The 12,630-nt window shown below is 27.0% G+C and overlaps 3 protein-coding genes across 4 annotated transcripts in view; 1 reads left to right on the plus strand and 2 right to left on the minus strand.

The window, feature by feature from the left end:
* Positions 1 to 516, plus strand: part of Atg1 (serine/threonine-protein kinase unc-51-like protein Atg1) — an 8,066-nt gene extending 7,550 nt beyond the window's left edge. For both annotated transcript variants that reach the window (XM_011508113.1, XM_011508114.1), the window contains exons 12-13: positions 1 to 91; positions 185 to 516. The exon at positions 1 to 91 is cut by the window's left edge and continues 39 nt beyond it. In XM_011508113.1, coding sequence (XP_011506415.1) covers positions 1 to 91; positions 185 to 258 — 165 coding nt within the window. In that variant the 3' untranslated portion in view covers positions 259 to 516. The remainder of the gene's footprint in view (positions 92 to 184) is intronic.
* Positions 517 to 610: 94 nt separating this feature from the next.
* On the minus strand, positions 611 to 2,237 carry Tspo (Translocator protein). The gene is made up of 3 exons (XM_011508115.1): positions 2,108 to 2,237; positions 1,266 to 1,478; positions 611 to 983 (listed from the first exon to the last, which is right to left on the minus strand). The coding sequence occupies exons 1-3, from the start codon at positions 2,213 to 2,215 to the stop codon at positions 786 to 788; spliced, it is 519 nt and encodes a 172-aa protein (XP_011506417.1). The 5' UTR covers positions 2,216 to 2,237; the 3' UTR covers positions 611 to 785.
* A 2,366-nt stretch (positions 2,238 to 4,603) lies between these two features.
* Positions 4,604 to 7,337, minus strand: LOC105368930 (transmembrane protein 120 homolog). Its single transcript, XM_011508116.1, has 6 exons — positions 7,042 to 7,337; positions 6,502 to 6,620; positions 6,211 to 6,369; positions 6,035 to 6,127; positions 5,734 to 5,951; positions 4,604 to 5,136 (listed from the first exon to the last, which is right to left on the minus strand). Exons 1-6 carry the CDS (start codon positions 7,108 to 7,110, stop codon positions 4,712 to 4,714), a joined length of 1,083 nt encoding a protein of 360 aa, XP_011506418.1. The 5' UTR covers positions 7,111 to 7,337; the 3' UTR covers positions 4,604 to 4,711.
* Between the last annotated feature and the right edge of the window lie 5,293 nt (positions 7,338 to 12,630).

The raw sequence follows: 12,630 nt of genomic DNA on the forward strand, positions 1-12,630 counted from the left end.
TGTTTCCAAAGGTATCACACAGCGCAAATTTTGCTTCATTCATTATCACAACACGTTAACCATAGTCAGGACAGAGCTCTTCTTATCAAATGTAAGCTAATCATAAGCAATATCCATGAAATTGGAATAAAACTTTCGTATAAACGTTAACTCATTGTCATTCTAATAAATAACCAATTTCCAGATAAAGATGCCGTTGAAAAACGGTTGTATGTTTTACAACAGCAAGGCTACATCTATGCGACAGACCCAACGTAGCGTATGTGACTAATTTCAACGATAGAGTGCAATTTCCTGGCCAAGTTCAACTCATATTCGATTTCCGCCGTTTTTTATGGGATTAGCGAAAGAACCGAGATGATCAAGCCAAAAAGTGCAAAAATGAGAAAGCATAATGACAATTCTGTTTAGTTTTCTTTATATGATTTATTAACTGAAGATACGATTGGTAAATTTAGATTACATACAATGCGCGTGCGCTCGTACAGATTCACGTGTGCATTCATACATACATACATGCATGCGTGCATACGGGTAAAATACAAATGTTAATTTAATCTTGATTTCGTATCTATTAATAAATATAAATATATTGAAAGAAACGAAAATAAATGAAGCTGTTATTAATTTAGTGCAAAAAAGAATCCTTTTATTATATAAGAACATTATACAAAAGTATGTGCGCTACGTCTATGCGTATGATAATTATGCTACAGCACAGTTCAATACACGTAAAAATAAATAACTTTGTGTGTATTTCAACTCAATGAACAATATTTCCTCTATTATTTCTCTTTCCGCTCTTTAGTTGGTCTCGATTCATTTGCTTTATTATCTCTATAAAGAACATAGTTGAGGACAGTGACAAGAGTGTTCCAAGCTAAATACGGAGCAATCAGTAATCCAGCTGTAGTGTTTATTCTATAGAATGTTACACCCAATATTGCAGTCGAGCCCCAAAGAGCTATCATGTCATACAAGGCCTAGAACAATATTTAGGCATATATTGTTCACACACATGCATATATATATATATATATATATATATATATATATATAATGTGATTTATATTATTAATAAAAATAATACATTATTTGTGAAATAACTTATGGTAATGATTACATTTTTAACACATTCACTAAGATTTTAAATAATTTTTCAATTAAATTATTGATATTAAAAAATTTACTACCAATTACTCCATAGAAATAGAAATTGTGATGTAAATTCAATTTAAATTATTAAAAGTTTTTAATATAAATACCCATTTTATTTTATGCGCTCCAAAAAATATTGGTACCCAAGCCCAATTAAGAGCTAAGTTAGTTCCATAAATCGATAATGGTAAAGTAGCGTTTCTCCAACTACCACAATCTTGCAAAACTAAATAGGAAGCATAACCCATTGAGGAATATATGGCAGTCCACAACGGCCCATAAACCCAATTCGGTGGTGTCCATTTCGGTTTTTTCAATGACTATAATGTCAAAATTGTGCAATTTTGCATTATGACAAAATACGATATTATTATTATAACGGACAACACTTTTTCTTCATTTATTTGAAAAAGAGCCAAAATACGATGTGATTATATAACGAACGACACTTGTTCTTCATTTATTTGAAAAAGAACTAAAATACCGTATTAAATTAGTAATCATTAGCAAATGCATTATTTTTTCATCTTATTAATTGTTAAATATAAACTTTTTCTTATCATTTTCATATAAAATAAATTTTAATTGATTTTAAATAAAATTCATTTTATAATGTATCATCATATTTTTCGATGAAGGAATCAACGTTTGCAATTATTAACGTCATTCTATTGAATCCAATGTATCATATGTAAACAAACTAATTTGCATGCATACGTACATACACCCGAGCGCGTATTTTGTGATTTCTTTACCGACAAAACTAGTCTTCACACTTCATGAATAACAAAATATTATGTAAAAGAACAAGAAGTACGATAAACAATATAATACACCTACCTGCAAGTTCTAGAATCCGTACGAATAATAGAATCGACAAATATATATATATTTGAATAATAACTGTGGATTATGATAAATAAAATTAAGCAGATCAATTATAACTTACCTCATACCACGGTTTCAAATTTCTCTTAGTAATAATACTACCGAGCCAACCACCCACATTAGGATGAACAATGGCAACAACCAATGGCCACGATATTCTTACCGGCATTTTATTGCTTATTATTTACTTTATTTGAATGATTGAAAGATATCTCAACTTCGATGGTAAGTTTTAAAAACAAACAGTGCAGTTTCTAATGGGTTGTTTGAGCGCCGTTCGAGCTCCACTTTTTCCATAGGCACTGCTCATACGATACTATAGCAAACTTACAATGACTAACATTTCTGGAGATTACATCTATATTTCGTATATTTATTTATATTCAACCAGTATGAGCTTTATCATTATAGCAGAAAAGTTATAATCTGGTGTGCAATTTTTCTTATTAACATTAAATTTTTTTAATTATTTTTGCGATATGTACTTTAATATAGTGCAATTAATCGATTTTTTTTTTTATTCTATAAAAAATTAAAGCAGACTTTAGTTTGATGGAAAATTATTTATAATACTAAATGCTTATTGTATTTTAAAATATTATGACAATTGACATCTTAAATTCTGCCATTAACGTATAATGAAAAACTTGTAAATCCTATATTGCCATATTAACGTGTAAAAAAACATTTTATCATATTTATCTTGATTCATAGTTAATAATGACATAGTAAAGAATTAAAGTCGAAACTCTAACATCTTTCATTCATTTATATTAGCAAAGTTATTTATATATAAATTAACTAACCGATCTACTTATAATTTTTTTTTCTCTTAACTTATTCGAATTATAAAATTTTCAAATGATCATTTCTAAATTACAAATACAATTAAAAAAAAAAACAAAAAAAGTTAATAATTTATATAGAAATAACTTTTTATATTTTAAACGAAAATATTCTATAGAAAATATCAAAATATAATTTTACCAAATAAATTTAATTGTCAGTAACAAAGTGATAAAATAAGAAAGGCAGTAGTGAATATGTATGAACTTATGTTGCTGATGTAAAGTTGATAGGGAACTAAGTATACAAAATAATTTCAGTGATAATAGAAAATGAATTTCGTCGAACAGTATTACGAAATCTTTTAATTTTATACTTTTATTTTTTTTTATTAAAAATCATCGTCATTAAATACATAGGCATAGACTTACATTAATATATAAGAAATTAAATTTTTTTTTTTTTTTTTTTTTTTTTTTATAAAATTAAAATAATTCGTTCCAACTCGATGTTGAGCATATAATTTACAAATTAGAAGAAAAAAACTGTAGTGCATTAATATAAACTTAACTTTTTATAATTTGTTCAAAAATATACACCAAATAAATTAATACCTTATAGTTTGAACTCTTTATTACTTCGACATTATATATTATAAAAACTACTTTGAAATTTTTATTTTCTTCATAAAGGCAAAACTTTTTTTATCTCGCGGTTATTGATTACAAAGAAATAAAAAAAAAATTGCTTTCAGTCACGAAATATATCAATAATTATTTAAGATTATTATAATTATCAATAAGCGGCATAAATACTAAAGATTGAAAAACGTTAAGTCTTTTCAAAATATTTTAAACTAATGAAATTCATTCAACATTATTTAAAATTAAATAAAATAAAAAAAAAAAAATATATATATATATATATATATATATATATATAATATAATAATTAATAAGTTAATTCTAAACTTTGTTTAAAAAATCAGAAAAATTAATTCTCGAAACGAAGCGTTTCTTTTTTAATTATTATTTAAAAAAATAAATTCATCGTTGTGCCATGTTTTTCTTTGCAAACACATATATAACGGCTCACATATCACGAATGTTGTAAACTTCATTTTCGCCAGAAAGTATGAACTTTCTCACTAAAATGAATGCATGACAATAATTCTACAAGAATCTTGTGCATGACGATATATATGTAAATGTAGAGCTAGTTTGGACTAGATGGGCGTTTAGTAAACATTTTTGTTTTTGTTCATCTTTAAACAATATTGGCCAACATTACAATGAGCTTCGATAGGCTGGATATCCCTGTCTCATTACAAATTATTTTTTCTGAGGCATATGGAAGTCCATTTTGTCATGTGGCTTATTGACAATTCAATCTTTGCAACTCACTCATCGTCCAGTGTATGTTATTTTAAACATATTGAATTATTACTTAAAAAATTCTTTTAAAATAGCAACTATTGCTAACAACTATTTTAATCGTAAATTTTTGTTTCCCTTCTTTTTTTAACTTTTTAATTACAGGTCATTGAATTATGTGCATAATACTTAATTTCAAATTGAAATTTAAAAACTTACTACTTAATTGGATCTATGTTGAATTATAAAATAAATCGTTTTAATTATCAATTTTCTCGAAATTGAAATAAATTGAAATATAGACATTTAGTACGAATACTAAATAGTTTTTTTTTTGTTTGTTTTTTGTTTTCCTTTCTGTTTTGTTTTGTTTTTTTTTTTGCTTTTAATTTTTTTTCTCACAGAATTCGAAAAATATTTTGAAACAATATCTTTTTATTAAGTAATTTGCAAAAAGTAGAAATGTCACTAAAAGTTAATTCTGTCCTTTATGTTAAATTAAGATTTTAATCACATTTTTTTGTATTTATATTGTTTTCTTTAAGCTTCTCGTCAGCCTTTTCTTCCTTCTTAGCTGCACTTTTTGAACTAAATCCAGAACTGAAATGATCCATAACTCTAGACCGAAGTTTCTGTGGGATTACCATTATCGTCGTTGTCATATTGCCTAAGAACAATACTAAGAACATAGCGCTCAAGACTGGTACATGCCAAGTAGCTTCTGAATGCCAGGTAAGTTTAAGAAGTACGTAAGCGTTATACAGTTGAAAGAAATATCCAATAAAGAGAAAAGGTAAGAGAAACGATAGTCCCCGCCACATCCACGAGTGGAAACCCTCAATTGTTATATCCATGTTGTGTCTCTCCCCAAGCGCTTTAAGACGATATAATACACCTCGTTGATAGCGGAATTGTAAATATTGTACAAAACCTGAATACAATTACAAAATTACAAATTTTTTATTTTACTTTCATTTTAAAACTAATCATATTATACAAGTAACATTAGTATTTAAAATTATTTATGAGAGAAGACAATTTTTTTATGTATAGAGTGAAAAAATATATTTGCTTGATTTTATAAATATAATGTAGCCATCTGTGTGTACGTGTAGACAAATTAAGATTTTTGTAAAATAGTTTTATAATATATTCACAAATTTATATGGAATTTCATTGTAGAAATTTTCTATTATTATTTATTATCATCAACTAAAACGTTGAGATCTTTATATGTATGTGCCACGTGTAAAGATTAAAAACTAATATTTAAGCCCAATAAAATTAATCTAATGATTAAGTTGAAGATATAATTTTATAACTTTATATTACTCGAATAACTTTAGATGTACTTAGAAATTTTTTAATTATTAATTTGCTTTTAACGATTACTAAACTTTTATTAATTATTAAATAACAAATATAGATAAACAATAGATAATTTAAATTCTTTAATAAGTTAAATTATAATGTTTAACATTATGTTGAAAGGCATGATACAAAATTCAATACAATATGATTTACTTACTTATATAGACATTGAACCACATAAATTGTCCACGGAATGCATACCAAGGTCCAGTGTTTGGCCATACTAAGAGTACACCAGCAACAACAGTAGATTGAAAATGATGAAAACGCCACCATCCTTTAATTCTTGACCCATTAACTTTTAATATGCTTTCTCGTATCGTTAAAGTACAATAATACCAGACTAGTAAAAACATGAAGCTTAACTCCAATGTTCTACAACATTTCAATTTACAAGATTTAATAATAATGTATCGGAGTAAACTAAAAAAAAAATATATATAACATGCAATACTTACCTAATATTTGTAAATAAATTAATTACAGAGAGGAAAAATCCAATCACAGATAAAACAAGTTTAAATTTTTCATATTCATCTTTGTACTTAAATCTAAAATACAGTAAATAATTTTTTATTTTTCAGTTATCAAATAATGTATACACAGATATAAAAGTGAGACAAATTATACTTACTTATCATTTTTATTTAATATCGAGACATTAACACTACCTAATATAATAGAAAGATAAGTGCCATTAGGTTTTGGCAAAGTTTGCTCAATTTCATGTATCTGCTGTTCTCTTCTTATCATATCTTTATCTAAAGTTTGTCGTGTGTTGCTTGCATGCAATCTATAATAAAACAAAATATCGATTAGTTGAAACGATATCTATTAAAAGAATATGGAATGTAAAAATAATAATAATTATTATATATGTATATATATATATATATATATATATATATATATATATCTAACTTACTGTTTTAAAGATTTTCTTATGATACCCATGCGATACTTCTGATGGGATATACCAGTCATACATTTTTTTTGTAATTCTCCTATTTCTTCCAATTTTGCCAAATATGATCTATTCAATAACTATAAAAAATTCAAATAAATGATGAAAAGCACAAATGGAAACGGAATATTGAATAAACATTAAAAGGAATACAAGTGTAATAAAAGTGTGAAATGATAAATACATTTTATTTTAATGGTTGTCAAAATTAATGAAATATATTAGAAACAAATAAGTTTCAATGATAAGGTTGAGCGTAAGCTCAAACCGAGCCTTCTGGAAAGTTTATCATTGAACAATACTCGAACTACTTTGATAAAGTATTATGTGTATTATTGAATCGTTGAAACATAAAAAAGAAAATATTTTTTATAAATTTTAATATTTCAATATCTTGCAGTGAAATACTCTTCACATAACCTATAAATCAGCAACATTTCCCGCCAATAATCGAGAAAATTAACTATTGGGACAATGCAACTAAATCTCCTCGTATCTTACCTCCAACTCCTTGTAATCGTTCTGCAGGTCGGTCCAATCCTTGATGCAAGACTCGACGTCGGTATCCATGTTCCTCTATTCAGATGATATCGGCTGCCGTCTTCCCTCGCGTTATCGTATTTGAAAACAACTACTATCAGGCACAATGCACAAAGTACAAGACACATCAATCGATCGCTAAAATTGCATGGGGAGGTCGAAAAGCACAGCCGTGTGGTGCGTGAATGGAACGGAAATATGCGCAACGAAACCCTCGCACTTTTCCAGGTCCCCTTCCCTTTTTCATTGGCTCCGTTCCGCCGCCACACACGCAGTCAAACTATGTATATTTGACAAATGCTTGTGCAAGTTGTGCGTGGCATGCGCGCACTTGTATGCGCATGAGCTCGCGCGCGTGTTTTTCACGGTAGTGTGCGTGTGTCGCGCATGGACAGGACGTGACTATATTGAAATCGAAATGTCAAATTAAGAATCTGAAAACATTGTATAAATGAAGAAACCCTGTCCGCCGACATGTGCCAGGTTACTAAACCAAAATAGAAAGTATCTATGAAATATAAATTTGATGATCGTATCAATCATACGCTTATGTATTTATTGAATGTAAAGAAGCTTTACTCGTTTTAATATCATCTGCGTCTTTATATCGGCACAATTAAAATACTTTTGTATTATTTGTTCTTTATATTATTTTATGCATTATTATTGACGTATATTAAATGTTCAAGTATAAATTATTATGTTAATTAAAATATATATTTTTTTTTTTTTTTTTTTTTTTTTTTTATTAATGTTACATAAAATATATTTAGAATATTTTGTAATATCTTTTCCTCGTACTTCTGAAGTATAGAATTTATGATCATATAATTATGTAATTCTCTGCATTATCTTGTCACTGTTCATTCTACTTGTCTCCTTTTCTTTTTTTCTTTAGGTACTTTGCTTTCAATGACTTTCAATTATTATTATTTTTTTTTTCGTTTTAAAATCGAATGATTAATATAGAAAGAAATTTGTGCAAACAAAAATAATAATACATATCTGAAAAGGTAATTTTGTCAACAAATTTTTATCTTTTACCTTTTAACATTAATCTGACATTTTCAATTCAATCATATCACATCAAACTCTACAATGGTTTGGAATTGAAATGTTCAAGATGTGATATTTATCGCCTACAATTACCATATAAATTTAATTTTTTTTTCATCTTATTTACTTTAGGTACATGTACCTCTTGACCTTCAACGACTGTTCTTTATTTATTATCGTCTCTACTCTAAATTGAAATCATTTTCATAATCTGACGCTTAATTCAAGTCATCTCAAGAAACCTGTTTCTCATTTCTCATATCATTCAAACATTCGACTCGTAATATAAAAAAGCCGTAATGTAAAAATCAAATAAATGTAAAATTGAAAAGATTTCGTTACTCTTGATTATTCTAAAAGCTATTTTGTGTGACTGTGGGAAACTACTGTTTTTCATAAAGTGACCGTCGATCAACGAGTCTATCAACGATGAATTAACAATTTCCTTCGTCTTCCGTAATAATATCCTATGTTTAAAAATTACAATTATTTGAGCAAAAATTGTCTTTATCTGTTATAAATTCTAAATCTCATACGTTTCTGGTAATTCGTTCGCTCAATATTACCAATACAAATTATTATTAGGCGAGCTTAGAAGAAAATTTCAACATTTGAAATTGTTGTTTTAAAGTTTCATTTGTGTCATCAATTGCAATTGTTATTAATATTTTATTGTTAATTATTTAATTGAATATGAGCTATTGGTCATTGTTTTATGAATAAATGTACGAATTAGTTATACTTGTGAAGCACGTTAAATATTGAAATTATATAACGAGCAAATGTTTTAAATTTTGTTTTTTGCTTTTTTTGTTTGTTTTTTTTTTTTTTTTTTTTTTTGGAAAATGTATATTGTAAAGTTAAAATATCTAACATTGATTTTCAAATGGCATTATATACAAATATCTTTGCACGTATTTATAGTTTAAAAAGTATTGTGTAAACACTGGAAAAACAATCGTCGACCGGACGACCGAACTAATAACGGAAGTCAACGTTTTGCTCTTTTACTTTACAGGAGAAAATAGCAATGCTAAGAACAGCAATATTGTTGAGATGCTAAAAAAGTCTTTTCCCTCTGTAATACTCGATAAACTATCGAGTTTCCATTTAAACATTACGCAATAGTCTTTTATAAACCAATGAACAATAATAAATAACAATTGCAAAATGTCTTTTTTACTCTAAAGCATTATTTTTATATTTTATTTATAAAAATAGTCATTTTAATGATCGTAAGTATATATATATGCATTTGTAAAGTTAATAATAATAGCCAAACATTGCAAAAATATATTTACTTCAATTTAACCTATTAAGACTACATTCCCATAAATTACTTCCTATGTTTACTTTAACATTTGACATATCCTGTTTATATAAACCATATAGTTAAAAAAAAAATAAAAAAAATAAAAAAAAAAAAAAAAAAAAAAAAAAAAACAAGTCAAACAAAGCATAATTCGAAGTAATACATCTTAAAGTCGTTAATGCTCATTGTTAATCGCGTAATTTCGAAATTCCAAATTGAACATGCATTATAATATCATATATATAAGAACGCGTAATTTCTATACTTTACACGTAATGTCATTTTCATAATGAAGACTATAATTATTTTTCAAACTATCATTTCCAATTATCCCAATTAGTTTGAAATGTTTATAACAAGCAATGCCTTGATCGTCAGCCCTTGTCTATTTTCAATTGATAAAACATCTATTGTCAGCACCTCAGGCTCTTCACCTACCAACGAAGCTTCCTTCCTCTCAGGTCATAAAAATTGCCATTCCCGTTAATTTCATTCTACTCCGTCTGTGAATATAAATTGGGCTTAAAAGCACTGTGGGGCTTTTCACATACCTGTTACGCTCTATAGTCACTTACGCATTCGCGATTTATATTCATCTTGCCGATTGCTCCATCCTTATTTCCCCTTATTTCCTAACGTTCCTCTCGTACGCAATCATAACCGAGGAATAATCTATAAAGTAATATGTGATTGAAAAAGGAAGGGAGATCGATGCGAGGATTATATACACTGGTGAGCACCAAGTATGCACATGTTGTGCATAAGCCTTTGCATACTCCTGGATAAACTTCTACGCGAGACTCCAAGACTCGATGATTTGCCTCTTACTCCACTCGAACGATTGTCAAAATCTATTTTTAATAATTAAACTTTATTTATGCATAATTATCAGAGATCATTCGTTAAATTTTCACAATCTCTATGATATTTATATTTAGCTTGCTCTGTAAAGTATTGATTTGATTTTATAATAACCCTGAACATGTAATATTCAATGGAATTAAAAATAAATTCAGCACTTTCTATACGACTATTTTAAGCTTTACTGTTTTATGTGTGGAAACACTGCCAAATAGAATTGTATTTAATAAGGATTTGTAACGAACTTTATATTTATGATACAACTAATGTGGTTTGGTGGCTTACTTCAAAATGTACGGCTTGAAGTATAGTTGGAAAAAAAAAGGAGAGAAAAAAAATTTTAAAGTTTAAATGCTTAACCCTTAGAGTTATAGATGATGCTCTTAAGATTATATTTCAAGTATATTAAAACTACCCAATTATTTTCTTCTGTAATTTAAAACCAAAAAAACAAATCAAGAAATTAAATTTTTAAAAAGCTTTTTAAACGAAAATAAATTGAGTCACTCATATTATTTAAAAAAGATTTTGGATAGATTATAATTTTCTATACATTTTGATAAATTGGCTGCTTTCAATTTTTCAATAAAAATGTTTAATATTTTTAGGTCGTAATCTTGTTATAACAAGATTTCGAGAAAATTTGTTCGTAAATTACACATGCATTATTGCTGATAAATAAATTATTTATTGCTTTGTACACAGACCTACCATTATTGAAATGTTGTTTTAGTCGATAAATTAATTGTATCACTATTAAATATTGTTTAATGAAGACAATTAACGTAAGAATTACGTTAATGATTAAAGCAAGAATTTCATTATTATTACGTCAGTAAATAAGTTCTTACGTAAAATATTAGGTAATTTCAATGAGATCTCAAATAATGAAGAGACTTGCATTATAATGGTAATAATAATAATTTCGGCTTTCAAAGGTCAGTCGGAATTAGTTGAAATCGATCGTTAAAATTGAATTATATTTTTAATAATTTACAAACTTTGGATGAAAACACAACTTTTTTTCTTGACAATTACTAATTCCAAAAAAAAAAAAAAAAAAAAAAAACAAAACAAAACAAAACTAAAAAAAAAGGTATGATTTCGAAGACTATTGTACTTCAGACGTAAGATTCTTCGATTTATACATCAAATAATATATTATATTTTATAATTATAATAATAAAGCAAATAGCGAAGCTTTCATAATTTAAACGTTTATATAAATAATTATTGTACAATCGTATACTACTCTTACACATTATTTAATACTTTTATGAAAATTATAACTCATACGTCAATAACAAATGAAAAGTAAGTAGAAATAAACTTTTATTCAATGTTTTACTATAAAATTAACATTTTAAACTTCACGTAAATAGTACAATATAGATTTTTATGAGCATTATAAAAAAAAATAAAAAAATAAAAAAAAAAAAAATTTATGTGTATACAAGTTAATTAAGCGAAAAACTTTCAATAAGTGCCCAAGGAGAATCATTTTTCTTTATTTTGAAAATAAGATATTTGGTCATTCATCTTTCTATACGTGAATTCAGCAGGCGGATTCTTATAATCAGCAAAGACCAGTTTGACAATCGATATTACATCAGCGAAGAAAAGAAAGATCGATGATAAACAATACACAATAAATTGTTAGAGAAGGAATAATTTTGTCCGTTTCGTATGCCTAACGATTAACCTAAATGTAAAAAAAAAATGCTATTAACTTGAGAAGCCAAACGGATGATCTGATCCTGTTGGAATGCCTCTATGCTATCGGAGTACTTTATAGTATAAAGAACCATCGCTTAATCTATGCTAGGAGTGGTAGTCTTAAAAGTTTATACTACTTCGTGAATATATAGTGATATATATATATATATATATATCCATCCTCTAATATTTAGAACGAATCTTGCCGTGAAAACCAATTTACAAAAATATATTCCCGATGACGTATTTTCGATAACTTTGCTAAACAAGCCGATTTCGATGCTTCGTTAAACAATGCGTCACTTTATGACGGCTTGTAACTAGTGTTAACGTAGGTCGAGATCGTGATCTTCAGCAAGAAACATCTCTTAATTTTTTTTTTTTTTTTTTTAATTCAATAGCTCTAATGAGTGTATAGGAATTTGATCTGTAGAAATAAATCTAGAAATGGGATCTGAATGAGAATCATTAGTCTTAAGCAAAGTGGAAGATCATTTCTACTGATGTTGACGATTCCAATTGGACGAATGAAATTCATATTTTGATTGATGCATTAGGGAACGACAAAGAGGACAGAGATATCATTAGAGATAATATAGAGATAT

Source organism: Ceratosolen solmsi, unplaced genomic scaffold (assembly GCF_000503995.2).
Source record: "Ceratosolen solmsi marchali unplaced genomic scaffold, CerSol_1.0 scaffold1, whole genome shotgun sequence".
Lineage (NCBI taxonomy): Eukaryota > Metazoa > Arthropoda > Insecta > Hymenoptera > Agaonidae > Ceratosolen > Ceratosolen solmsi.

Excerpts from the sequence above, each read along its gene's own strand:
- Tspo (XM_011508115.1), bottom strand. The coding sequence starts at position 2,215 with ATGCCGGTAAGAATATCGTGGCCATTGGTTGTTGCCATTGTTCATCCT. Across the intron at positions 1,479-2,107 it reads ATTTGAAACCGTGGTATGAG|TCATTGAAAAAACCGAAATG; the intron begins GTAAGTTATAAT and ends TTGACATTATAG. Across the intron at positions 984-1,265 it reads GAGCGCATAAAATAAAATGG|GCCTTGTATGACATGATAGC; the intron begins GTATTTATATTA and ends ATATTGTTCTAG.
- LOC105368930 (XM_011508116.1), bottom strand. The coding sequence starts at position 7,110 with ATGGATACCGACGTCGAGTCTTGCATCAAGGATTGGACCGACCTGCAG. Across the intron at positions 6,370-6,501 it reads ATAAGAAAATCTTTAAAACA|ATTGCATGCAAGCAACACAC; the intron begins GTAAGTTAGATA and ends GTTTTATTATAG. Across the intron at positions 5,137-5,733 it reads GTGGTTCAATGTCTATATAA|GTTTTGTACAATATTTACAA; the intron begins GTAAGTAAATCA and ends AATTGTATTCAG.